We start from the raw sequence: 27626 nt of genomic DNA on the forward strand, positions 1-27626 counted from the left end.
ACCGGTATCATAAATCTTAGAAGAAATATAATATTTTCTTTGTCGGAAAACAACAGCAAGAGCAATGATATGATTTTTCAAACTTGTGTCTTGTGCTAAAGGCACGGTTTTCAAGGAACGGAAAATATCTCCCACCTTTAGGCCTACATAATAAGTTGGTAGGGTACAATGAGGAAAAAAATAAATTAAAATAAAATAAAAAATCAGCAAATTACACAAAATTTGTTGCTGTCTCATCTACTTCAATAACTTCATCATCATCATCATCATCGGCCCTGCTTGAATAAGGCATCGGCTATGATGATTATCCACAACGATCGTTCATTGTTCTTATTAGATTTACAAAATCCTGGTTTGTCCATGTTAAAAAAATCTTAGAAATTTCCACACGTGGATGCCCAGGTGCCTCTGGCCAGGAAGCCGCCCTATCATTACCAAATGCTCAATTCCACGCTTGCGATAGACGTGCCCGATAAATTCTATTTTTCTTTTTAGGTAATAACTGTTCTAATGAGGACATTAGGCCTAAGGGTAGGCCTACACCCAGAGCATCTCCAAACTTCTTCGTTACCGGTAGTGATCTTGTCAATCTAGTTAATTCCCATCATTTTCCGTATGAGCTAAATTTCAGCACTGTTAAACTTCTTTTCTGTCTGTCGGCATATTGTTCAAGATTTACAGCCATATAGTAGAATTGACTAAACATAGACTATATCTGTAGGTTAAAATTCTTGTTTCAGTGTTCAGGGAGACTTAGTTTGATTTCAATATTTTGGCCGTTTTGCTGAAAGCTTGTTTGAATTGTGCAATTTTGATCTGACAACTCTCCAGCATCGATCATTCGAAGTAACTATAAAACCAAGTCAGTTGAAATTACAGTACTTCCTTGTGAGATGACAGACTAATTTATTTACTTGTAATTTACTTGTAATAATTGCTGCATGCACAATCACAAATCCGCATTGCATCTAAGATTTCGGGATTGATGCATCTGCGTAATCGATGGACAGCCAGAAAAATTTCGATGACTTGACCTATTACATTGGTTGTGCGGTGTAGTTAGCAATCAATCGCCTCTGGCTTCTTTGGTGGTGTGATCTGATGACGACAGATTTTAAAAGGTCCTCTATTTATCACATCACATTACTTGCACCCCACATCCGCTGTTTCACATTAGTTGGTTCTAGTGTGTGACAAAAAGTGACGTCATTATCTGAATTAACCGACAATGACAGCAGACAGGGCTGATTGTGGAATTGATTGATTGAATTTCACTTGTTTGAATAGGCTACTAGCTTTCAAAAAGTTTACCCAAAACTTATTTTGCCTGGTTCTCATGGCTGCCACAGATTCATACAGAATTTCTGCAAAGAATAAAATTGAATCGTCATCAGAAGAAGGAGAACTTTCTAGTGATGATGAGGATAATATTGCATGGAAAGATGGAAATAAAAATCCACATGCTCTTATACAAACAGACGTTTCCTCACAAATGGAAAGTCGAGCTGGGAAGCGACCGAAAAGGAATAATATCTGGGGTTCAGTAATTGCAGAACAATCTACCAATGACATATCAAGCAGTTTAGGAGCAGCTGGTTCACAAAAAGTTATGTCCAGGTATTATACATTCATTTTCAGTTTAGTTGTTTTTATTTTTGACCACCACAATAAACACAATGCATGTCAACATAGCAGAGGCCTAGAAAAAGGTAGAAGCGACAAAACACAAATGTTGAAATGTTCCCATCTAATTGCAAGTCGCTTGCCTTAATGTATAACCTAAGAATATGGCAGATTGGCAGGCCCTGTAACTTGTAAGTTTGCATCTAATTAAATCTTTTTCCCCACAACCACAATCTTTTTGCTTCATTTTATTTTATGAAAAAATATTTTTATTTGTAAACTCAACTACAGTATTGAACACTGGTTAATATAATATTCTTTAAAACAGGACTAAAACTGATCAGTGTTCTCAAAGTGTTTTCACGTAGACACCATTTGTACTTTTGGTCAGTAACCTAAAAACTTACAAGGTTTGAATACTCAGCGATTGCATAGACTATTATATACAAGCTAAGCCTTGCAAGTATAGAAAATGCACAAGCCAGTAGTTGCACAAATTATAGTGTTTTTGTTAACTAAGCATAGGTGTTTCCTCATGTGGTTTTCGTGTGATTAAACCTACAATTTGTTTTTAAAACCTTGAGCCCCTATAACATTCACTACTAATAATTTATGTAACCAATGTTTATCATCAGGGGTCCAGAATCATTTTCTTTAGAACTTGCAATGAAGGAAATCCATAGAAGGCAAGATTATATGCAATGCAGCTCTGATGATGAGACACCATCTAAAGTAAGCTTAACACTTTCTCTTAACGTGGTAATTCTTCATTGTATGAATGATTTTATTGCTCGTTTATTGAAGGAAACATGCCTAAATATGAGGTTTGTTGTTATCACTTTGATCTGTGTAGACAATGAAGACAGAAACCATTGAAGAGGAGATGGAAAACTACATGATTGATCGACATCATGTGAAGCAGAAAAAAACAAAAAGTAAAATTTTATTTTTTACATTAGGTCAGAGATTAAACAAAGACTGAATTTTATTTGCTATTACAATCGGGTTTTGATGTTTAATTAAATGGTTCTTAGTGGAATTGCAAGTCTTCAAGTTTTGATTCTGATGTGATTAAAATACCTTGGGTAAAAGTATGTTTCATTATTTCTCTGTGTGGATTGCATGCACCTTGTCCTTTATCAGTGTAAATATGGCTTTGCAACACGAAATTAACAATATTATACCAATAAATCTTATCAGCAATCACTGTGCATTTCTCATTCACAAAAATGTTCATTTGTCAGTGGTAAGATCTGACAAGATATAGAGGCATATAAGTTCAGTTGTTTTTTTATTTCTGACCATCATATCAAAACAATACACATCAACATAGCAAAGGTCAAGAAAAAGGTAGAAGCGACAAAACGCGAATGTTTGCTTGTAAGTGCATCATAATTGTTGTGTATAACAGTAACACTTGTCTAACACTGTAAGTGTAAGGGTCAATACCACATTACCACAAGCTCTAAGGGTCAATACCACTTGGCTCAATGCTTGTTGTTTTTGCTGATGTTAAACTGATTGCTGATTAACCAATTACCCACAACAGTGGAGCCATATATTTTCGATAGTGCATAAGGGATAACTCACCTACCCAGACAGCAAATCAACCATTGTTTACATTGATTCAACATTTCGCAAAGATGTTGAATCAGTGTAAAACTGTTAATTTGCTGTGTGGGTAGGTTGCATCATCTTATTGATGAATTTCAATTTTATTTTAAAACTTAAAAGCCAGTGTAAAATGCATTAATCCTTATGTGTAGCTGCCCACAACAGCAACTTAAGAAGAAAGAAGCCAAAAAAGAGTAAACCAGGTCATGTACCAAACTATCAACCAGGGCAACGAGTTACTCTCAACAAGCGGAATGAAATTAGTGTCGAGGATTCCGAAGATAAGGTTGCAGATGAGATTATCTTTAGGTATGAGAGATGTAAGCCTACCAGTACTAACTATATTACATTCATGACAAATTCTGCACACATCATAGTGGTTGACAGTTCTTGTGATATGTATTTTGGATTTTTTTTGTTCATGTCTAAATTTGTGAGTGTGAAAAAGAATTCAGGTAATAGGGCAGTATTCGCTTAATTTCAAAGTGCTACGAATTTATGTCAAATGGTAAAATCTGTATCGTATTTTTGAAGGTTATGGGAGAAAAAGCGAGACCTCATGAGATCATTAGTACGGTGCATCGGTGTGCCTAAGACACTTTTTCTTTACAACAAAACTGAAGCCCTAGAGTTAAATGGCGGCTTAATGACTTTGCAGGTATGATAAACTAAATCCCATTTCTTTGGCATATTTAAAAATGTGATGGGGCCATCTTTTATTTGCAAACAGCATTTATTCATTTAGCATCAACTCTTGAGTCTATTAGAAATTCCCATTGCGCATTTGACACTTGACAGCCTTGATGAAATGATTATATGTTCAAAATGTAAACTACCCTCATATGTATCTTACATGTAGTGCTTTTACAGCTCTTCTTTCTGTGCCCTGTCGTATGATTTAACTTCAAAACAACTGTACTGTAGCTCAATTTGCTCTTGAGATTTCTCAATAGTTTTCAAACCAAATATTCCACCAGTTGTTTTTTTTTACTTGAAGCTGCCGGAGCTGCTTCTCACTTATCACTGTATTTTGTTTTATCTGGCTCGGAAACTCTTTTTTACAATGTTGTGGTATGACTTATTCACTTAACTTTTACAAGTCTGAGCAACTCCTTTATATTTGTAGATTGGATTCGATATAACTTTTTTGCATTCGGTAGAAATTTGCCTTCCTATAGGCTAATAAATTCCATAAGCAGAAGACTGACAATAGCTTGAAAGGTTTGAATAGCATTATTCATAACAAATACAATGCACTAACAGACAAACAACATGATAAATTTAGATGTTTTCAGCAAGAACTCTTTGCCCTCATCAGGACATTCCTAATACATCTAAACAAATAACTGTAAATATAATTTCGTTAATTAAAATCAATCAAGTTCTGGATACCTACTCTACTCACAGGTTTCACTATTTTTGTATCAGAATGTTCTTTCTCATTTCTTCAACATTCTCTGCTTTGGTGAGCGCCCCAAAGTAATCTTTTCTACCTATTTCTTACTTTCCTCTTCGTCTGCCTGAACTGTTCCGTTTTCATTCTCTACCGTGACTTGCTAGTTATCCCTTGCTGCCTTCCCAGACATCAAATCAACCTTTTTTTCTTTACGTTGTTAAGTTATAATTGTCAATGTAAAAATGGTTGATATGCTGTCTGGGTTGTCACATTACGTCACGAGTTTGAAGATTGTTTTCTCGATTTCTCTTACTTTTTATAATCATGTAATCGCACTTTCCAGGGAAACCGACGCCGAACCCCCGGTGGTTCGTTCTTCTTCCTCGTTCGTAATGATGACGAAATAAATCAAAGTGAAGTCAACGTAAGTACAATGGTTGTGTGTCTACAATCTGTATACTAACACAAGAAGCCTCGCTTGATTGCGTCCAACAAAGGTGGCTTTGTTACTGCAAGTGGTTCTGATCAACCCGATCTTTAACTTCTACTGTAGCTTTTATCATTTTTTCAATGCAACGCATACGAAGTCAATTTAGTTCTGTATGCCGGTTTATGTTGTACTATCATAATGTACTAGTTTTCATAATCACGTTCCAATTTGTTCTTCGGTTTTTGTCATAATTCGATTTACTTTCTGATATAATAGTCGCTGCAGTATGTATTGTAGATTTGAAATTGGTCGAACCATGTTTTTAACTGTCCCTAGCTTGCAGTGTAGGGCTGTAGGCCTGAGTGTCAGTGATTCAAGCTAAACATGGCATTATTATCCTGCAGGCGTTATTTGAGGCGGATTACCTACGTGAACGGGAACAGTGGTTGGCCGCAAAACAAGCTAAGAAACTGAACAAAGAAATGGCGGTTGATGTTGGCCAGACGCCCCAAAACAGCCCCCAGATGGAGACCGTACACCTATCCAGCAACCAAGCTGAAGCAGGGAGCATAAATGACGCCATTGATGAGGAGATGGATGATTTTGAAGCGGACGATAAACCGTCTTCTCCTGCCGACGACGGAAAGAAGACTCCTGATGCTGAGACATTTGGTTGATTTCGGTGGTTATCCTGCTATAGTTTCAATTGCTGTTCCTGCCTAGCGGATCCACTCAGTGTTGGACTGTGTGTTGTTCACGCTTTGACTTTCTTTACACGCCTAATGACATTCATTCAATGAGTCAAACTTGATGTTTCGCTTTTTCGACGTTCACGTCACTTCTCATCTCAGTTGAATATCGATTAAAGTATTTTGTGTTGAGAGTTTCAATATTTATTACATCTAAAGTCTCAAGTAGGCATCTCCTGTCACACCAAAAAAAAGGGAATTGTTTGAAAACTTTGGATAGTACTCGATTGTTCTCGTGGAATATTCGCTTTTATTCAAACCAGGCCCTGTTGCAACGTTTTAAAATACTCAGTTCGCCCTCATGTCACCAAAATTGTTTGTAGGACATTGCTTTGCATCGCTTTTTTATGTCGTCACGTATGGTTAGCCCCTTGTAATTGGCAACTAACTCATTAAGCTATCTGGAACCGGTGCAAATATCCAATTATCCATGCACTGCCCGAAACGACCTTCTTCGCTTTGAAGCGCTCTTTGATCCCAGTGCTTCGTACTGTGGCATGACGTATCGACAGCGCCACTGGACGGTTTGGTTTTCTTGGCCAAATACCTGCAAGGTAGCGTCGACGAGCTCGTGGTGAAAGTGTAACTAGTGCAGCAGTGAATAGAACATATCAAAATTACTGATTACCACACTGTTCTGTGCTATTGTTTTATTTTTTACTTCAAATAAATGTTGAAAACAAGTAATCGCGGCATAACCATGACATTAGCGCGTCACTTCTGGAACGAAGAAGCTTCAAGATCAAGCGGCGCTGGTTCGACTCTCGGGGTGTGCGCTTGAGCAACGCACGTTAAGGACTGCTCTCCATTCAGCGGCATCTAATGGATGGAATAGTTCCCCGGCAACAAGACTTCAACAATCGGAAACTTCACTCTGTCAATCTCGGTGACCGGGCCTGCGTCAGTGATTCAAAGCCTCTACAAGTATGCGAAACTGCCAGGATTAAGCTCTGCAAGAAGCTTTCCCAGTCCGAGGATAAAGATTCAATCACAATAAGAAGAAAAGCTCACAAATACGATTTTGTTTGGAACAATATTTTAGGATAGCATTTAGTTACTCTCTTGTTGCAGGATTACTCGGTTCTTTCTTTAAAAACGCAATTTAAGAACAGTAAGACTTTGTACACTCAGTTCGTCTTGACATGTACGGCCTGTGGAATATAATCACCAGCTTTTAGTAAGGGGCTGCTCCCATAACGATCTGCCATGGAACACCAAACATGGCGCTTATTATCAACGTATACGACATGACTGTTCTGAACGCTTTCGCCGAGGGTGCCGTATGATATCCATTGAAATAGTTGTGTTTTTTCTGTTAAAAAGATAGAAGCTCAAACGACGACAAATTGAAAATAAAACGCAATTTCGTTTCCAGTTGAAAGTTTTTTTCGAAATATCAAATACCTAAAGGTTTTAAATCTTCGCAGAACGCGATGTAAGTTTTTTGCGTTCTGAATATCTTGTGCATTTGGTTTTGAGCAAACAATTGCGTCATATCAAAACAAAAATGTTGGTAATTGGAAACCAGGGCAAAATAATTTTAGTGATGTAGTAAACGCTGATGTCTCTTAACCTCTGCTGTGGTTTCGCGGTGTTGTAGATGTAAAGAACCAAAAGTTTCTGTAGCAGTAATGCAGTAGCACGTCATTAAATTTATTAGCTCATGTACAATTTTCGTTGACTGTGTACTGTGTAGCTTGCCAAATGCTCACCAATTGCCCGGTTTTGTAATTTTTATTATTTAGTAACAAAACAGTTTTGCTATCAAAATTCCAGACTTTAGATGATGATGTAAGCCAAATGTAGGCTATGCGTGAGCTCGCAACCAGTTGTTCTTGACTTTGAATCTAATTCCCGTTGGCCTTCCTGCTGTGTCCTTGCAAATTTTCCTGATACATCTGGGTGGCAATTATGTTTGTTTTTGTTGTAAGTTCAAGCCACCATGATAGAAGCCGCGCTTTTTCTTGTGACTCTTTTCCATAACAGTTTACATACTCCACGCTAATCGTTTTAGACGCTTAACCGGCTTATCTAATTAATCATGGCTGCTGGTATTTTCCAATCGGCAATAATGTTTCAAAATACGGTACTCAGGTTGACAACATATCAGAAATGTTTCATACAACTTAGACCCAGTGACATACGCAGAAAGGTATTGGTCCGTGGATTTAGCATTTGTTAAGTTTTTAACAATATGCTTATGGCTATTTGCTTTGAAAGTGCTATCCAGAACATATTGAATGCCATACTCAACTTCGTTATAGGCTATATTAAGTTACAGCTAACAAGCTACCATTAAGTTACATTGTTTTTTTTTCTGAAACCTTGCTCAAATTGAAGTCCCGAATTTCGACAGCAAAGCTGTTTCGTTACTATTGTGCGCAAACGGGCTTGTTCTTCACTTTTCTTTCTTCGGTCTCAGTTTTCAACGCCTTGCAAAATGAAGAGATACAATAATTGTGCACTTTTGTTTTATTAATTCAGTTTCTTCTCTCTAGTGATAAGCAAAAAAATAAATAACCGTCCTGTAACTCAACCAACTTAAAACTGATGCATTTTTCTCAACCTAGTCAAAAAATGAAACGTGTAACTTACAAAAAATGTGAGATCATCTGAAGGCAAGCGCGAGATTAATTTAGTTTCTCGCGCGGGCTTGCGGTGATCGAAGCCAAACGTCACACCAGCCCTCCCCCAGATGAACCATGTGATGTTCCAAACAAAAATGGTGAATCGACAAAACATATGTGATGTACACAAAAAAATAATGCAATGTATAAGAAACCGACAATAACATAACTGATCTGCTCACTTAAACGATGTTCAAACTATCAACAGTTGCAGAAACCAATTCCTAACTACAATTTATGATAAGGAGTAAGCTGTGGGTTACTAAACTCAGACGGCAAAAATCGAATTCGACAATTGATAACAACTTCATGAGGCATTAGTAAGCTTGTATCTTTTGAAATTGATGCAAATCGAGCGAACTGAGAGTATGGTTTCGCCTTTACAAGTGCGAACACAAAATAAATCACGCAGACACAATAACAAAATGATTAGTTTGATCAGGGTTACAAGTCGCAAAGCAAACTTAAATTAATAGTTAAACTAAACATCGTGCCGGACAGACCATTCGCAGTGCTCAGCAATATGTGATGAAGGGTTGCAAAGCGTGGATCTGGTGTGCTGTCGTGTATGTGTTGTGAAAGCTTATCCTCAAGTATTCGCTTTCAATTCCATCAAACCTCTCACACGTGTCTACGGGTCCCTCGATTGTTTTTATTTGTCAGCTCAGATCTCATCGGCCACAAATCCATTGTTTCTGGATGTGCCACAGCGATCTGGAATTATAAATCTGACTGGTGCGACGCCGCCAGGATTGCTATTCAATCCTGCCAGTATATAAAGTGTAGAAAGGAAACCTGTGCGGGGTAGAGGAAAGCGTTTTAAATATCTATGAAGTGATATGTAAAAGCGATACTAACAACACTGACAACATACTAACAATACTAACAAATAAAATACCCGCTTGCATACGTAATTTTAGTTTGAAATTTTATGTTTACAAAATATAGTTTCTATGTTCTTTTCATTTTTATAAGTCCTTCCTTCTTCTTTCATCTTAAACCGATTTGGCTGGGAAATCGTCTCTTTTCTATAACCTTCCTTTGAAATATTTATCCATCTTTCTCTGCTTCGTTGAAGTATTTACCGTTGTTCATATAGTTTCTATAACGATCACGTCCAAAAAATCACGTCCAAAAAATCACGTCGAAAAGAAATCACGTCGGGAAGAAATCACGTCGGGGTCACCAATGTGCGCGAACGGGCTACTTGTTCTTCACTTTTCTTTCTTCGGTCTCAGTTTTCAACGCCTTGCAAAATGAAGAGATACAATAATTGTGCACTTTTGTTTTATTAATTCAGTTTCTTCTCTCTAGTGATAAGCAAAAAAATAAATAACCGTCCTGTAACTCAACCAACTTAAAACTGATGCATTTTTCTCAACCTAGTCAAAAAATGAAACGTGTACCTTACAAAAAATGTGAGATCATCTGAAGGCAAGCGCGAGACTAATTTAGTTTCTCGCGCGGGCTTGCGGTGATCGAAGCCAAACGTCACACTATATCATAAAAATTACAAAACTGGGCAATTGGTGAGCATTTGGCAAGCTACACAGTCAACGAAAAATTGCACATTAGCTAAACAAATTTGATGACGTGCTACTGCATTGTTGTTAGCTTATGTCTAGAGCCTAGACTTTTAGAAGGTGGCAGGCTATAGGTATAGAATAAATCGAAAAATCAGATGTTTAGACAACACAAAGACATTACTCAACCTTTGTCGGAGACATAATTTTACAACTTCAACAAGCGGCATAGGTACAGTTGTACTTTCAAATATGTTGCATGAAAATAAGCGGAGGTAGTCTATACTTTCTGTATATGGTTTTTATTGGTCCGAACGTGTCAATACACCACTTGGCATATCCTATTATGATTTTTGGCAGTTGCTATGTCTGCCGAGATCACAAGCGGAAACAACGTAAAACTTGGAAAAGCTATGTTGTCTGCACTCAACCTGTTTGCGACGAACATTCACATGCAAAAACAACATGTGTTATTAAAAAAAAATGAATACAAAAGCTTCCTAAATTATCGTTGAAGTTGTAAATAAGGTAGGCTATTTTTACTCTTTTATTATAACAAAAAATTATTCCTTCAAAAATAACAATTATGTCTTTATTTCTTGCATTAATTCCGGGAACGTGTACAGATCTTTTTCTAAAATGTAGCCTACCGGTACTCAATCTAATTCAAAAACGTAGAGATAACAGCAAGTCTCAGGTCAATAAGGCATCCAACAAAAAAAGTTATCATAAGTTATCACAAGCCTTCTTGTTTTAATTTTTATGTTCATGGATATTCATCTGGATACGATCAAAAATGCTAATTTTACTTTATTTAAACTATTGGCCTATATGATGCTTATACCACGAAATGTTTTTAAGGAAACCAATAGGCTACTTCGAGAAATTTAATTGTATTCTAAATCTTGACTGTCCCAACGGTCAAAGTAAACAAGGAAGAAAAGTCAAACATCGTTTCAGCGTGACTGTAATTTGTGTGGTCACCAAAAAGTCACTCCAATTAGAATAACTTGTCCTGGTTCATAGTCAACTTTTAGTATTCATTTTACTCATAAACATCCTACTTTTAGTTAGACGATCAATGCTTATAAAAATAAAAGAATGCAACAGTTGAAATCAACTCAAAGCAAACAGATTTGTTGAAATGATAGACTAATGGTGGGTAGGCTATCATCCCACTTCCTAATTGCTACTTTTATTCACTACGGTAAAGCGTGAATAGACCGAGACAAATCCGGACTCATTTCCTGATAGACACACATTAGCTGTTTACGGACAAACTTGGCAGAACCGACCTAAATAGATGGCATCAGCTGTGGTCTGTGTATGCGACGGACTAAAAGTATGGTGAGCAGTGTAGCCAAGTTGCTGATAACTCCATAGTCCATATTCATACACAACGTTATTAACTTGTAGCCGACCAGGCAACCAACAAATCTTTGTTTTGCCTTCGACAAAGCAAGTTTTGAAAGGACACTTTTCTTCCGCAATTCTTATTTGAAAAGAGCCGTTTTACAGCTTCCGGATGTTTTTCTTGTTTTCTTCACCATCTGATGCTGAAGTGACACTTACCACTTAGATAGCAACCGAAAAAAAGCATTATGGAACATCCCGGAACTGTGAAATTGAATTTTAGATGCCCAAGTTAACATTAAAAATGTTTTTATCTCATTTTACATAATGACACTATTTGCTTGCTTTGTTTTTAACAGCTGTTGGTTTGCATATTTAAACATCTCTCGGTTTTTCAACTTTTTCATGTTATTTTCCATTTTCTCATTTTTGAGGATAGTTTTTAATTTGTTGTTGTTTATTTCTTGTCAGGCTTATTTTCATTTTTACAACATCTCTGCACAATTACGCTGTCTTTGTAACACATCATTTTACGGGATTACTTTACGTATAGCCTAGCCCTATAGGCTAGTGTGATTGTTGATAGTTATTGACTTTCCTTTAAACGCACTTTTCACAGAAAGCTGACATTCCATCCTAGCAGTTACAATATCGCCTAGCAGCCTAGTGAGCCTACTGCACTTTGTATAGAGCAGTGGTTCCCAACCTTTTTTTGGCTGTTACCCTAATCTCCACCCTGAAGTGAGCCAATTACCCCCACGATCAATTTTCAAAAACAAAAATGTTTATTGCTATGTATTTCAAAGGGCTAACTATGACAATCAAAATGCAATACAATACTGAATACAAGATAACAATGCGTGGTAAACATTCAATGCGAAGGTCAGGCCTGGACTTCAGGCGTCAGCTTTGCGATCCTGGGCTTTGTGGTAGGCTACTGAGGACAATTCTTGTGTCGCATTCGACATCCTGGCGATTGCGCTTCTTTGTCTTCCTTCCCAAGACAGTTAAAAATCCTTGTTCACAGCGATACGTTGTTGAAAAAGATGTCAGGATATTTAATGCCCGTGTTGCTAATGTTGGTGCGTCCTGGAGTCTGCTAAACCAGAAGGTTTCTAAGCCTTTCCCATTGAAATCAAGTTTCAACGCTTTGTTCATTCGGAGAGTGATAAATTCTTCTTTGGCCGAAAAGTCGTCATCATCCACCTGGCTGTCATCACATGTGAAGGGCTCAGTGCACCATTGAAAACTAGCCGTGTTCAAATTCGGAAAGTAGTTGTCCATCTTCTTGGCTAGCTGGCCTAAGTGGTCAGCTATGTCCTTCTTCAACGCCGCTGTCAACTCAAGTCCATTGCCTCCGAGATACATGTCAAACGTCTAAAACTGTGCTTCTTCCAACTCGCTTGTTCCACAATTTAACCTTTGCGATAAATGCTGCTCCGGCTACTTTGGTGTCGATCACAGTTACACTCTTGCCTTGAATTAAAAGATTGCCTTTGTTCGATTCACCAAAGATATCAGCCAGGTAGCACAGCTGGGAAATCCACTGTTGGTTAGAGAAGTATTCAGTCAAGTCGGACTTCTTTTCTATCAGAAAAACATGGACAGCCTCACTAAGTTCGACCAGGCGGGTTATCCTTTGCCATGAGACAGCCATCGTACTTCTGTGTGGTACAGTAGGCTAATACTTCGTATATTTCTCCCATCTTCTTGCACAGTTCCTTGTAAAGACGACTGTTCCATTCCTTCGCTTTTATAAAGTTTACAACCTCCGGTCTCGTTACCCGCCGAAAACAGGCAAATTACCCCCCGGGGGTAATTTACCCCCAGGTTGGGAAACACTGGTATAGAGAATCTAATAGTTTATTTTAACTCACTTTTGAAGCTAAATATGACATAAAATCGAAATAAAGTTTTCGTTGATAAATTAAGGCTAGAACATTAGGATACCGCTGATTTAATAAAGGACGTAGCCTACATGTAGGCTACTTAGTATATTTCTTTATGTCATTTTGTGCACAACAGCAGTAATTTATTACGCGGAAATTGCTATAATAAACTAATAAATAGTTTTTAGTATTTTTTTTTGAAATGACTGATAACAAGGATCGTTTTTGTTTGCTTTATTGCGGGTATCCAGTGAATTACTACACATATCCATCCACCAATTAACGATGCTAAACAACCACGATTATCAGTTATTACCGATCATTTTGGTTTAATCGCTTCAACATACAAAACAAATAATACAAATTAAGCGAATTAGTATCAACAGTGTGCAGGAACATAAACAGCTAACGTTTCTTCAAAAAAGGGAAGATGGTTAACACAAGAAATGCATTCGTAACATAGTGACTCATGGACTGTCAAATTACATCACGCAAAAGCAAAAGATAATATGATACGCGTAGCAATGGCATGATACGTAATACTCTGTCACTACGTAATAAAAAGTCACTTTGTTATGAATTAATGGTGACGCTATTTCGTCTAATGTTGTAAGAGAAACAGCGATGCACAATAAAAGAATAAGATACGTAGCCTAGGCTATTACATCGGTGGAGTAGCCTATTATTAAAAATATTTCATTTGGAGTCACAAAACACCAACAAAACGGTTAAAGTAAGTTTGTCTTGAGATTGAAACCTTTGCCAGGCTGGGAAACTAGTACCGTAGCCTACATTCACCCAGTTCCAATATAAAAGTAAAAGATGACATAGTGCACAGCAGGGTGAAAGGGATAAACCAAAACGGCAATTTTTGACCAATGATGCAAGAACATGTCAAAGCTGTTTTATTGGAAACATAGCAATGTTTCCAGTCCTTATGATGAGTCCATCACATCTTGATAAACATCACTCTGCACAGTAGTTTGCTAGGGTAATTTCCTACGCACAATCTTAATAGTCTATGAGCAAACATATAAGCAATATGCAAGCATTTCCACCAACCATATTCTTATGGTATGGACGCAGGCCAGGGCCGTGGAGAGGATATATTGGTCTCGGTACCAATAAGACTCTTGGGCCCCAAATTAAGACATTTATAAAAAAAACGCACTGCATCCAAAGAACACGCGGTGGTTTCTTCAAGTTTTCGGGTCCCTTAAAATGATTACGGGTCCAAAAGTACCCCCTGGACATCCTGTCAACGCTACTGACGCTGGCCGTACTACATTCCATTAAAAACTACACATTGTATATCCGTAGTGGGTGCCTAGGTCATTATTATTAGGCATCATAAAAAACTTCAAAGTTTTTTTCCGCTTTTTAAGCGATTTGTTTATTTAGTAACCTTATGCTATCCAAACATTTTTGGCTTTAGTTTTTTGGAGTAATCAAAAAGGGATGTGGGAAATTGCCGCATGCTCTTTCTTATAGGCCACTGTAAGTAGCCTAAAGTTGCCATTGCATGCATTTTGTTGTTTGTACATCTTCAAGCTAGTGAAAGCTGTTACAATAAATGAAGATATAATTTTAAATGCTAACACAGTTTAAGACACAAAATCAGACTAATAAAAACCGTCAGGAGACACTGCAGTAAGCGGTTCTGCACGAAACAAAAAGTGTAGTGAAGTTAAAGTACCCATCAAGCAATGTCTTGAGAGGTCTTAAGATTTGCTGCTGGATAACTTGTGAAACTGTAAAAGTAATAGAATACAACTTGTGTCAACTGATAGTTTGCAGTAAAAACGAAAACACGGGTCTGATGATCAAATAAAGTTTTAGTCAAAATTGTTCTAAAGTTTGAAAATAAATACAAACAAATACGTTTGATCTACACATAAAAACAATGTGATGAAAACGTTAGGGAAACAAGGAAAGAGCAGTACGGTATGAAAATATAAATGCCTGGTTTCAATAAAGAAAAAGATCAATTTTTTTCTAAATTTTTTTTCGAAAAACAAAAATTCTCTCAAAGCGATATTATTTTTGGAATCAATATTGCATGCAAGCAGCACATAAACACGTTTAATGTTTATTTTGGCATGAGTATGACGACGTTGAAAGCTATAGAAAACTTCGGTGTTTTCATTCCTTAACTAGACAAATTACGAATCAGATTTTTTGACAAATAAATGGGCCGGGGCCGGGGCACTTTTAGATTGTGAAGCCCCCACGCAAAAATCTTTTTCGCGCATCCGGCGGGAAAAACCACCTCTACGTCTACAGTTGCATTAATCCAGCACTGCACTGCATAGCATTTTGCAGAAACTTCAAAGGCTGAAAGAAAAAAAAAATAATAACTTAAAATCACATTTTTCCACGTAGGGGTGCCCTTCAAAAGTCGGGGGGTCCGGGGCACCTGCACCCTCTTCCCCCCCTAAATCCGGGACTGCTACTATCACGTACTGTAGGCTATAAGATTGATCTCTATTTGCCATTGTAATCCAAAATTTTCTTGTATTGGGTTTAGAGGCCACGGTTTAGAGGCATTACACACAAAGACATCCAAATTTTTATATCCTAATAGCCAAAGCAGCATATTCATTGATCGGTACCAATCACCAGCTTACATATTGTTTCTTAGCAATCTATTTATTTACTTTTCATCATAGACCAGTGGACAAAACATTAAATGTCGTCTGTAGCCTACAGGCTAGCTAGCATAAAAAACCTAGACTGGTTTCAATGATTTGCCGTGTGAGAAGGTGAATAATTTTGATCGTTAGTGTCTAGTCTTGAACGATGTCCAATTGCAGAAAGTTTAGAATGAATTGTACGGACGGGCTGATCTTTATTCTTGCTTGTATTCCTTCTTCTGAGCCTGTATTGAACATATTTTGTACTAATGATAGGTCGTATAGCCATAGCGACGCCATGGTTTTGGATTATCCAGTTGATATTTTGAAGATTAACACACATAAACTACACGAAAAAGATTAATTATAAGCCTAATAATTTACTGTAGATCAAAATACTGAATCATTTTTTTAAACTTGCAAATGGTATGCCACAAAATGTAAGCAGAGTTAAAATCTTTGGTCCATATGGCAAGAAAAGTAAACTTTTAAGTTTAAAATTATTTCAATTTTTATTCTTTTCACCAATTGCGTGAAAGTTTATCAAGTATCAGGCCTAAATAATTGTGTCAACATCTCTAAGATCTGGGCAGCGAAACAACGCGATGGGTACCTCAGTCGGGCTTAGCAAGCGAATGGTCATAAATCCTATCAACAGTTGACTTGAACAACAAAAGTCTATCAAAGCTTTGCCCAACCTCCTTTCAATAACACTTTTTATGTAAAATGCTGCAGATGTACAGTTTTCCATGTTTGGCCACATAAGCCACGAATTGTTTTTTGGCAAACGTCTGTTTGACCTAACTGTAATCTAATTTACATGTGCGTGTGATACAAAATACTTTAAGATATTTAATGGATTTCGTACCTTGCGCAAACTGGAAAAATCATCTCAGGCCAATCTCTGAAGGTCATGATGATGCAAACAACGTTGATCAAAAGGTTGACGTCAAACACAACCAAGTAGACCAGCTCTGGTAAGATGATTAACTGATCCACAATTGAAAAGAATATGTCGCTAATGCAGCAGATAAGAGTGAGAATGAACGCTTTTCGAATGAATTGCATCACACGCCTCCCCTGTTTAGTTCTGCTTCTGCAAATACAAAAATTGTGACAGGTTTATAGCCTATGATAATTGCAAACCTCTGATTTGGTAAGTACCTAATCACAGAGGTTTGGCAAACTCAAGATACGATTTTTTTTCATAATTCTCACATAAGTGTCAAAGTCAAATAGTAAAGTAATCTGTGTTGTTATTTGCTCCGTTTTGAAAAAGTGTAAACATTCATGGAGTCGCAAAATTAACTTTTGGAATCACAGTGCAACAACATGTTGAAGATCAAGACATTTTATCTGAAAATTTAAAACAATGTCATAAAAAATGAAATAAACTGGAGGAAGTGGTCCAATTATACAACTTACATCCACAGGAGAAATATTCTAATCGCACATTGTTAATTTCTATCCTCAACACTGCATTGTGGATAGCCTGAGAGAGTGTCTGCAATGACCACGGTAGTTGATAGGCCCAAGGCCGTTGATAGAATAATTTGGGCCTTGTACTAATAAGATTCTCGACCCCAAATCAAGGCAATTCTAAGAAAAAACGCACTAGCCTACATCCAAAGAGTAACCTACGCGATGTTTTTTTTATAAGTTTTCGGCCCCCTTGAAAATGTTACGAGTCCCAAAATTTATCCCGGGCCCTGATCAAAAAGTACTCCCTGGACCTCATGTCAACGCTACTGGGTAGAGCTACATCAAAGTATCTCTTTACCTGCTTGTTGATGACGATAATGATTTTTCTTTTGCATTTTTTTTCTTTTTTATCAAATTTCTGAAGATTGGCGGAGATAACTTCAATCTGATCACATTAGCTTTTGTTGAAGCATTTTTGGTAAGGTTGGGATTTTTCTTGTAAAACGTGTTTGATGAATTGGTTTGAACATTATTAGATAATCTGGTTTCTTTATCTGAATCAACTGCTTTTTCTTGGCATTCACTTTGGGCCGGAATGGATAAGTTTGAACTTGCATAGGCGTCGTTTGGGTTTTTTGATTCAGTAATATCTGCTTCTGATTTTTCCTCAACATTACCATTTGCCACGGATGAAGAAACTTCAGAGACTATTTCTTTGTTTGCGTCAATGTTGTCAGAAACAGAACCGTGTTCGCTGCCATTATGTGTAGATCGACTCGATCCGGCACCTCCTCGATAGCTCATTGTTTTTCTCGACAGTAGGGGATACATGAACAACGCGAGAAGGGAAAGTTGAAAAAACACAGCTAACAAACCAACTGAAGTTGACGCCCAATCAAATTCGAAAGCTGCTGCAACATCCTCACACCCCATCTCTGTAGCCATGTAGAGCCAACCAGTGACTTCCGGGATAGCAAGGAGTATCGAGAGAATAGTTCCCCCAGTGAGCATCACGACAAGAATACTCCAACTAAAGCACTTTATCACCGGATTCAGAACATGAGAAAGTACTGGATTTGAGTAAAATATACTTTGGCGCATCCATAGGAAAATATATATTGGATATAAACTCAGAGAATAGAATATTGTGCTTGATCTGACAGTAGCAACACACTTGGCATCACTTCTCCATCCAATCAATGCTACGGTATGGTCTGAAATAAATCTTGCCGTCGCCATGATGGCGGCAAGTAAACATAACTGATAAAGTATCCTTCCACGTTTTCCGTTTATTTCCCTTCCTGGTTTACAGCGAGTTAGCATGCCATAGCGGGTCAAACACGCCACAAGATAAATTGCAAATATAGTGATGACAATCAAGCTGGTTTCTGTCGCTATCCAGTATACTTCAAAGTACGGAATCGGGGGTGTAAATGGAGCAGTAGCAGCAAGTAGGCTTATTTCTTCGATGGGTAGAGAGGAATTGGCCGTATCAGTTGTCATTGCAAAACCTCAAAAGCATTTCAGGTTAGTCTTGTTTAGGTTCCTATAATGAAAAATATAAAACATCAATGAACCTACCACAAGTATACAATTTTATTAAAATCTCAAATCAGTAGGATACCTCACGCAGTCGTTTCCATTTGGAAGATTTACAAGGGTTAAGTAGGGGTAGTTTTATAGTTATTATTAATGTTATTATTTAACAAACAACTCTGTAGCTTACGAGCTGTGGGCTTGCTAGACAATGAACAGACGATGATATAATGGTGATACAGGTCAAGAGTGGGAACATTGGATTGGTTTTAAACGCTATGAAATGCTCTGATGCCTCAACCATATTTCGCGCACCATAGAAATGAGCATTCTCAAAGGGAATAACAAACATTGCAAAGTTTTACAAATCAACCACCATGCATCATTATCAACACTCCTTTGTGTATTTTACACAAACGCATACAAACAATGTAGGCTATCAGATGGGACTCTGTCGTTTCGCTGCCTTCTTCGTGAAAGAGCTTGCACGACGCTTGAAAAGATGTCGCTTAGAGCTAGACCATAATACTTGATGACATGCTTTATGATGCTGAAATTCATTCACTACTTTTCTTCCAAACGTTAGACATGAAAGTTGGCCTTTTTGCTTCCCTTTCTGCTAAATCTAAGCCTTCAAACATTAGACGTATAGCTAAGCCTAGATACCAGAAAAAGTGCGCCTCAGTACGACCGTTTACTTTACTCACTTACCTTGATACGAATAAAGGAAGTTATTTTAAAATAAACGTGAAGTTTTATGACCTATAATATAGCCAACTAGCAGAAAATGTGGTTCCTTATTTCTACAAACATTCCTGTATTCTTCAAAGAGCGGCATTATAAATACGACCATCGCTTTCCTTTCGAAACTAAATTGAGCTCCATAATCGTTTTTCATCGTTTGTTTTAAAAAAAGATCTAACTTTAACTTGATAAAATCTCTTTAGCAAAAAAAAAATGGATTCAAATTGTTTCTTTGTTGTTCTGTTTTATTAGAACTGCTGAAAATATGTTTGTGACTGTGTTTTTTCTTGCAGCTATATTAGAAATGACAAATTATAGCCTACCATGTTTAACAGCATTTCTTTTACTTTATTTCTTGTTAGTTTCTACTTGCACACATGAAATAATACGTCATTAATCTGTTCATGTTTCAAAGAATACAGCTCCCATTAAGACATGATTACTTGCACGACCTGAACTGTTTTAAACGATTGCTAACTTTGGTTTAGGCTTTCGAATATAAATACTTAACGAATGGAGCTGCTCTAGCAAGGAAACAAAGCCTGTACAAGCAAGATTCCAAAAATTAATTTATCAAGAACCTTTATGGTTTAGTGCTACATGATTTAACTAAGTTATGTTGATTTAGCAGTCACTAAAATGCGTCATCATTTAGTCAATAACAAATGAAAAAAATCATCATGTTTTAACCTACGCCACACCGGAGATCTAACGGGAAAAAGACGGACATTCTGACTTCTCTGATTCCGTAACTCTTTTGGTTCGAATTGCTCAAATCAACATAATGTTGTTTTAAACTTTCACATCTAACAAACTTTAAACTTCAGCATTGCATCGTCAATTTATCCAAAAAATCTTCACTTCAGTTTTGCTTGAGTCTCTTTATTTTTTGACTTTTCTCAACAGCTTATGTTACGTCTATTCTGCTTTGGCAAAGTTATGTCTTCGGCTATGTAAAAATTCGTTGGCCTGCTTTTTGTTTTCATGACTTAATTAGAACTTGTAACCACACGTCACATTATGTTGATTCATAATATATTATTAATACTTTCTGAAACTACAACAAAATGTTACAGTTTTACCATAACTCAAAAATACGTCAATAAAAACAAGAAATTTTTTGTTGTAATTTTCAAGCTAAGCTAAGGTAGACATTGAGTAAACATTTTACACCTCCTTCTTCCCAAACTAAATTGAAATTATTCCAAAATTCTTTTCATATGACACAAATTCGTCACCCACATCGTAACATCTTCATTAGTAATACAACCGGTCTACCCTGGCCGGAAATCAGTCTTTCTTTACGTTGATTCAACGCCTGCAGACGTTAGATCAATGCAAAAGGATTGAACTGCCCACTGGTTACCTGTAGCTGCAGTGTGTTGCTTTATTCAATGATTTATCTAGAGGCGCACGTGCAAGCAACGTGTATGATACGTGCTTGGCGCTTACTTTTCTTGAATGATTCACCTGCCAAGCTACGTAGCCCATCCAACCGTTGGCATACGTTTCAAGTAGTAACTTCAGCTGGCTTGAAGTTTTGTTTTCAACAACAGTTTGTCGAAAATAGGTCACTTCGAAACAGTATTTCGTTTCTGCACAAAATAGCCTGCTTTGGTTGGGTTTCGTTTATTTCAGTGACCGAGTGGTTATCGCCTTTGGCTCTAGTGCTGGGAGGTCTGAGGTCGATTCCAGGTCGAATCACACCCGAAGACTTTAAAATGGTACCGATTGTATTTTTCTTGCACAACGCAGTGAGAGTAAGTCGGGTAATAATGTGGTGACATCGTAAATCTGATACAAAATTAAAAATGAGCTTTTCGCTAAAAGACTTTAGCAATTATTGAACGACAATACATAAATCATAACATTATTATTATTGGTTTGAAGTTTTGCTTTTAAGTTTACCAAAAATAAGCCATTTTGAAATATTTTGTTTTTCTACAAAATTACCTGCCTTAATTCGATTTCGTATTATTTTGAATCAAATTACTTAGCGCAGACTTTTGTTTCAGTCCACTGTAGTATAAAAGCGTTTTGATCTTTGGAAGCTCCGAACGAAAACCTAACGTACGCACAGTACAATACCCCAAATAAACGGCGTGAGAAAAACTATGTAACCAGTCTCACTTTACAGCCAAATCAACTAATAACCACCTTCGCAACCAGAGGGTCTTAAACTCGCAATTCCAACGTCCTTTCTCCAGCCATGCTGCAGCTATCTGCAACTCCAACATGTTATATTTTGGAACAGTGAATGCATAGAAGTGACAAGACTAAATCAATTTACAGTCGATCCTTCCTAGTACGGCACCACATCTCTACCGGAGCAACGCTACCTTAGAACGAATGGGCAAAGTTCAATCGGTTATAAACTAAGGCGGGCGGTTTCAATAGCTATATGTTTCAAGGGGGCCTCGCCGACTTGCGTCAGACTGCACATCATCTATCAATGTCCAATAGCCTACACACCGACCTCAGGATAGATATGTGGCTTTAGACTACAACACTCGATCAATTTATAATCCACTGGCGGTTGTGACTGGATTAAAGAACGTGACACGCAGCAGCCTCACACGCAAGAAGAACAACTCGAACGATTGCTCATGCATGTTTTGAACATCAGAAGGATTGGCAACTTTTCCTGTTTCTTGACACCCTGGTATATCAAATATAGATGCGGTGTTGCGACGGTTCCAAATTTTAAACTGATCTTTCTGCTTCGGTCTCAAGCACGTTATGATGTTCGCTTTTTGCCCTACCTTTTTGTAGACCTCTGCTTTGTATGGCATATATTGTTTTTGTTGTGACAGCCAGAAATAAAGATAAACTACCGGTAGCCTACTGTATAAACTGAAGAAATTAGCCTAGTAGGCCTATAGCTTGCTTTCTTGTCCGTCTTAGACGTATTTAATCGTCATGAACATTCTTAAAAATGAGCTAAGCTACGTCTAAGTCTCTGACACTGTATGGAAAACGCAGGTTTCTGTCTGTCAATAACAATCTATCACCCCTCCTTAAGCTTCTCCTATAGTCATTATGAGCTTAAAACCACTATTGTTATCAATTTCTGGCATTAAGGACATGGACAAAATAATTGGGGACGCGTGTCATGTACCCACAAATTATGTTGCTTCAATTACCAGTGTTAAAAACCTCCAAGTTTTCCAGCAGCCTATCAGGAAAAAGGGTAAATCGAGACCTATTTATTGTAGTTGTTGCCACGACAGGATGTTGACAATCTTGCTGTCGCGATGTTCAGGAAAAACTCTGTTTCAAGTCAACATATGTTTTCAGTTTTCTTCCGGATAGCAGACCAAACTGAATCCTTACATTTAACAAATAGGCTAGCCTACTGTATTGCAAACGTTTTATTTATAACCTATATTTTGAAAACAAGTCCCAAGGCTAGAACCTATAAATGCTAAACCAATTTTTTCTAAAAAAGATAAGCTTTTCATATTGAAATCAGCAATTTTAATGCTGACTTACTTTCCAATATACGGTAGCCTACCGTAATAATTATTTGATAATCTTTATTCATCCTTGTGGCTCATGTAGCTCCACAACCACGTAGCTCACACGCAGGGCCGGATTAACCATTAGGCTAATAAGGCTATAACCTTAGGCCCTGGAAAAATTCGGCCCTCAATTTTTTTAAGGTTAAGTTTTTGTAAGGCTGATGGTGATACAAATCCAGTACGGTACCAGTGCAGTTTTTGCTTAAAAACGAATAGCTGAGTTAAGTCAATACATATGAAGAGCCCATTTCCAAAACCACGTAGGCGCCACTTTTACCGAAATTTTGTTTAGAGCAGGGGTTTTTAACCTGAGAGTTGCGAGCCGTTTTTTGGAGGGTTGCGAGGCGCTTGAAATTTCAGTGTATCGTTTTCAATTCTTTTTTGCCAGAAAAGATTAAAAACTGTGCTTTTTTCGCAATTGACCATTCCTTTACTTGAGGGTATTATATCGTTTAAGCTTTCAGACGTGGCAAGGCTTTAACTATAAGAAAGCATTCGATATTTTTTACCAAGTTCTTGTAGCCTACGTTGTTTTGTGCAGACTAAAATTAACCAGTAACAACGCTATGGTAAAAACGCAAAATTATATAGAATCCTATGCAAATTTACGCTTTCTTTATTCTTCTCCCCAGATGACACAATAAGTTTTAACATCTTCACATGTTGAAAAACAAAGAAAATTTGATTTTGAAGATTTTAGTCAGACTGTTAATTTTCAATAACAGTCTGATTTTGCGTTTTTCAACTTACTTTTTCTCATTTGCTACTGCTTCCCCAAGGCAACAAAAAAGTTTTATGTCATTAGGAAACCGCAAAAAGTAAGAACATCTCAAAAAATGTCAGTCAAGCACCAGCAGTAGCTCTAATCAAAATCTGCAAAATGTGACAAATCAGGCCGCATCTCCAGGTGGCCATATTTCGCAGTATCGTTTTCAATGGCATTGAAAAAAATGTATCTGCTATTTTGTTTGAAAGTTCTTCCAGCAGCAGGTGCACGCATTAACAGAGTTAATAGTTAAAAATATGCAGCACCAACCAGGCGCGGATCTAGGAGTTTTTTTGTGGGGGTCCAGAAAATTTGAAAATGAATTAAAAAGTAATAAAAGGATAAAACAGATATGAACAATCAGTGGCGTAGCCAGGAATTTGGGGGGGTTTGACGGCCGGCGGGCGAAGCCCGACGGCGTGTTCGCCAAAGGCGACACCCAGCGGCGGGAGGTCTGGGGAGCTTCCCCCAGAAAAATTTTGAAAAATTACTTTGACTTTGGTGCATTCTGAGAGCATTTTCAACAAAAATATGGGTATAAATATTCCTGTAAAATGGTGCTGTCCGGTGGCATAGCAAAAGAATAAGATCATGTTTTCTTCGGCAGTTTTTCGGTAATAAAGCTAAGTCTCTATGTTTTCTTGTTGCTATTTCCTGGCTGAGATGTTTGAATGTTTGGTATTGGCAAACCTCGTTCTTTTAATGCAGTTTTGCTTAAAATTAGGCAAACTTTGTTTTAGAGACATAGAGACTGAAAGCATCATTCTCAATATCGTGACGTCACACGCGTGCCAAAGGGGGGGTTGTAAGTTTGCTGTGGGACTAATATCAGCTGTTTAGAAGCATATCAAACCATTCAACAATTTCTCACAAAATTTCGGGGGGGGGGGGGCGGGCCCCTTGGCCCCCCCCCCCCCATAGATCCGCGCCTGGCACCAACCATCTCACTGAAATTGATTTAAATAAATCCATAAAAGATTGCAATAAATTCAACCGGTAAAAGTGCGAAAACGTAGATTATTCTCATTATTTTTTCTCCTATTATCTAGCTAAGTTTGATAAAAAATGGAAATGATAATCGGAGGAAATGTAATAAAAGTCATAAACAAAAAACGTTTTTCGTTTCAAAAGTTTACTTTGGAACAGCAAAACTAAACAATTTGGTTAAATTTTGTATTAAGTATGCTTTTGTTGAATATTTCTATGAGGGGTCGCGAGACTACATTGATTGCTCTGAGGGGGTCGCGGTGGAAAAAAAGTTGAAAACCCCTGGTTTAGAATGTCATTAGGTAGAGCAGAGTTGACGAACCTGCGGCCCGTTAAAGAATTTTGTGCGGCCCGCAAAGCAGTTTCACAATCGCTCATGCATTATAGACAAAAGACATCTCAAACCTGTATTATGCCTTCACTGGTACCATAGGCGTAGCCAGGGGGGGGGGGCGAAAGGGGCCATGGCCCCCCCCAAATTTTCAAAGTTTGGATTCCGAAGTTGAACCCTTTGTTGAAAATATAATATAATTTGTATAAATTTATATTGTTTTTCAAGACATCTGGCTATTAACACCTTCCAGGACTTGTTTTAGACACACAGAAAGACACCAATGAGTTTTGCAAATCGTAAATCGCGCAAAGTTTACGCGATTTACGCTTCTTTTAACTAATCTGTGGAAGCAACTTCAGGATCGCTTACTCTGTTGGTTTTTTTTGTAGTTTTTGTGTAGCTAAGTTTTTTTGTGTTCTCTAATTTTAGCCGCAATTTTTGCCCGTTTGTGTGTAACAGCTACCTTTAATAAGTCAATAGCTGTTTATCTGTCTATAAATTTCATACAAATATTCCCTGAAAGTGTTTCCAGAAAGCGCTATAATCCGTTATTTGAGTGTAATTTTGCAAAAATTTCCCGGGGGAGCATGCCCCCGGACCCCCCTAGTATACGCGTGCCTTCGGCACGCTCTAACCCCCCATCAGCTTTATTGCTTCTCTTTCTTAACCCACCAGGAAACGCCACTGCAGATGTCTTAAATTAAACACTTTGTCGTTCTCTTCAATTCATCAAATATTTGGCCCCCCCCCCAAATTTTTTTCTGGCTACGCCACTGACTGGTACACCTTTCCTTTGCTGCAGGTCGTTACAGGTCGACGCTGACAAATGAAAATCTTAGTATGCAGTTGAGAGTTGCCACATCGTCTCTTCGACCTAATATTGAACGCTTTGTCAAGCAAAAAACTTTCCAAAAATCCCACTAAGCAAAAAAAATTCAATGCTTCAATGTTATTTTTTAATATTTTATGCTTCAATGCTGCATTAGATAGCTTCAGATGTATGATTCGCATGGACTTTTGTTTATTGTTTGAAAAAGAAATTTCATTAACTTATTTGTTGTTTCGGAGCATAATGGTCGAAACATTTAGTCAACTTGAGCAAAAAGGAAAGAGCCAAAAAAAGAAGAAATCATACTTATATGAAAGCAAACGCTTCGAAAATTAAACTGTCTTCATTATCAGTGCAAGTAGGCTACTGTTGCTCTACCTTTTTGCTCAAGTTGATTTGTTTTTATTTTTTACTGTTGTATGTTTCGATTCTGCATAAGATAATTTCAACTGTGTGGGTTTTATTACTTTCATCTGTCGGTTGTTACTTTTCATGAATAATATCTTGAGTCGCTTCTAAAAGATTTCATAGTAGGTTACGATTAAAAAGTTGTGTGGCCCGATAACTCATGTGTAATTGACAAAGTGGCCCACGACCGCAAAAAGGTTCGTCACCCCTGAGGTAGAGTATTACCATAGGCACCTAGGCTACTATTCATTTCTTTCTTTCCAAAATCTTTTCCATCTGCTTCAAATTCGACACTAAAAATTGCGTTTGTTTCCAAAATCAATTACGCGCCATCATTAGCCGTTTTTCTGTTGTGTTGATGTTATTTTGCAGTAAATAATTTCAATTTTTCATTTATGTATTTTTATTACTTTTTGTAGCTTGGTTTGCAAAATTAGGCCCTTCTCTAGGAAACAGCCTTAGGCCTACAGTACCCTTAATCCGGCCCTGCTCACACGTAAAGTAGAGGTTTTGATCCACTGACAGAGGCGGGTTAGCAAGTGGACACTAGACAGAATGAAAAGTTGCTCTGTTGTTAAGATGGTGTTGCTTATAAATTATGTCATCCAGGTGCCACTGAATGGATAGTTATTCTTGATGTAGCTTGTTCAAGCACCCGAAGGGTTGAATCTTGTTGGTTGACCTTGCTGCTTGTTGGACACTTTTTGCTTCAATGAAATTATTCAGGCTGTTGGTAGTCTACGATTAATCATCAGAAAAGTTTATTTACACAAGAAGACACCATAGCCTACAAGCTGTCTGCTAAGGAAAAGGCACAGTTTGGTAGAAATAAATATTTCATGAGCAAAATAAACAAAATCTAAAATATGTAAACTTATTTTTGTTTTTCCGTAAGTTCAAATCAACAAAAATATATAGGCTACAGTATAGCTTGAAAATAAATCTAAAACTCTAAAATAAACAGCCTTCTAACAACAAACTCGCCGAAACGATTCTAAAAGGCTGAACCGCATTATTTATGTTGCTTAAATTAAAGAGGAGCTGTTTACTGGTGAAATTTCCCATATGTTGCCAACGATCGGAAGTAGGCTACACAAGTAGGGGAAGGTGGGGTTAGTTGAGTCAGTGGGTTGGTTGAGTCACCATTGTTTTCTGACTAACCAAGCATGACTTCGTGAAGATTAATTGCTTGAAATAATAAGCATTATGGGTAACTGCGTCCATCTTGTTTTAGCAGCTGTG

At 37.5% G+C, this 27626-nt stretch overlaps 2 protein-coding genes across 2 annotated transcripts; one reads left to right on the forward strand and one right to left on the reverse strand.

The window, feature by feature from the left end:
• The first annotated feature begins 1228 nt into the window (after positions 1-1228).
• On the forward strand, positions 1229-6493 carry LOC145775613 (phosphorylated adapter RNA export protein-like). Its single transcript, XM_082586935.1, has 7 exons — positions 1229-1617; positions 2259-2355; positions 2477-2558; positions 3390-3546; positions 3772-3895; positions 4977-5057; positions 5468-6493. The coding sequence occupies exons 1-7, from the start codon at positions 1337-1339 to the stop codon at positions 5738-5740; spliced, it is 1095 nt and encodes a 364-aa protein (XP_082443061.1). The 5' UTR covers positions 1229-1336; the 3' UTR covers positions 5741-6493.
• Positions 6197-18762, reverse strand: LOC145776184 (uncharacterized). The gene is made up of 3 exons (XM_082587586.1): positions 17618-18762; positions 16706-16855; positions 6197-6359 (listed from the first exon to the last, which is right to left on the reverse strand). Exons 1-3 carry the CDS (start codon positions 18760-18762, stop codon positions 6197-6199), a joined length of 1458 nt encoding a protein of 485 aa, XP_082443712.1.
• Between the last annotated feature and the right edge of the window lie 8864 nt (positions 18763-27626).

The sequence above is a fragment of the Aplidium turbinatum genome, chromosome 8 (assembly GCF_918807975.1).
Source record: "Aplidium turbinatum chromosome 8, kaAplTurb1.1, whole genome shotgun sequence".
NCBI lineage: Eukaryota > Metazoa > Chordata > Ascidiacea > Aplousobranchia > Polyclinidae > Aplidium > Aplidium turbinatum.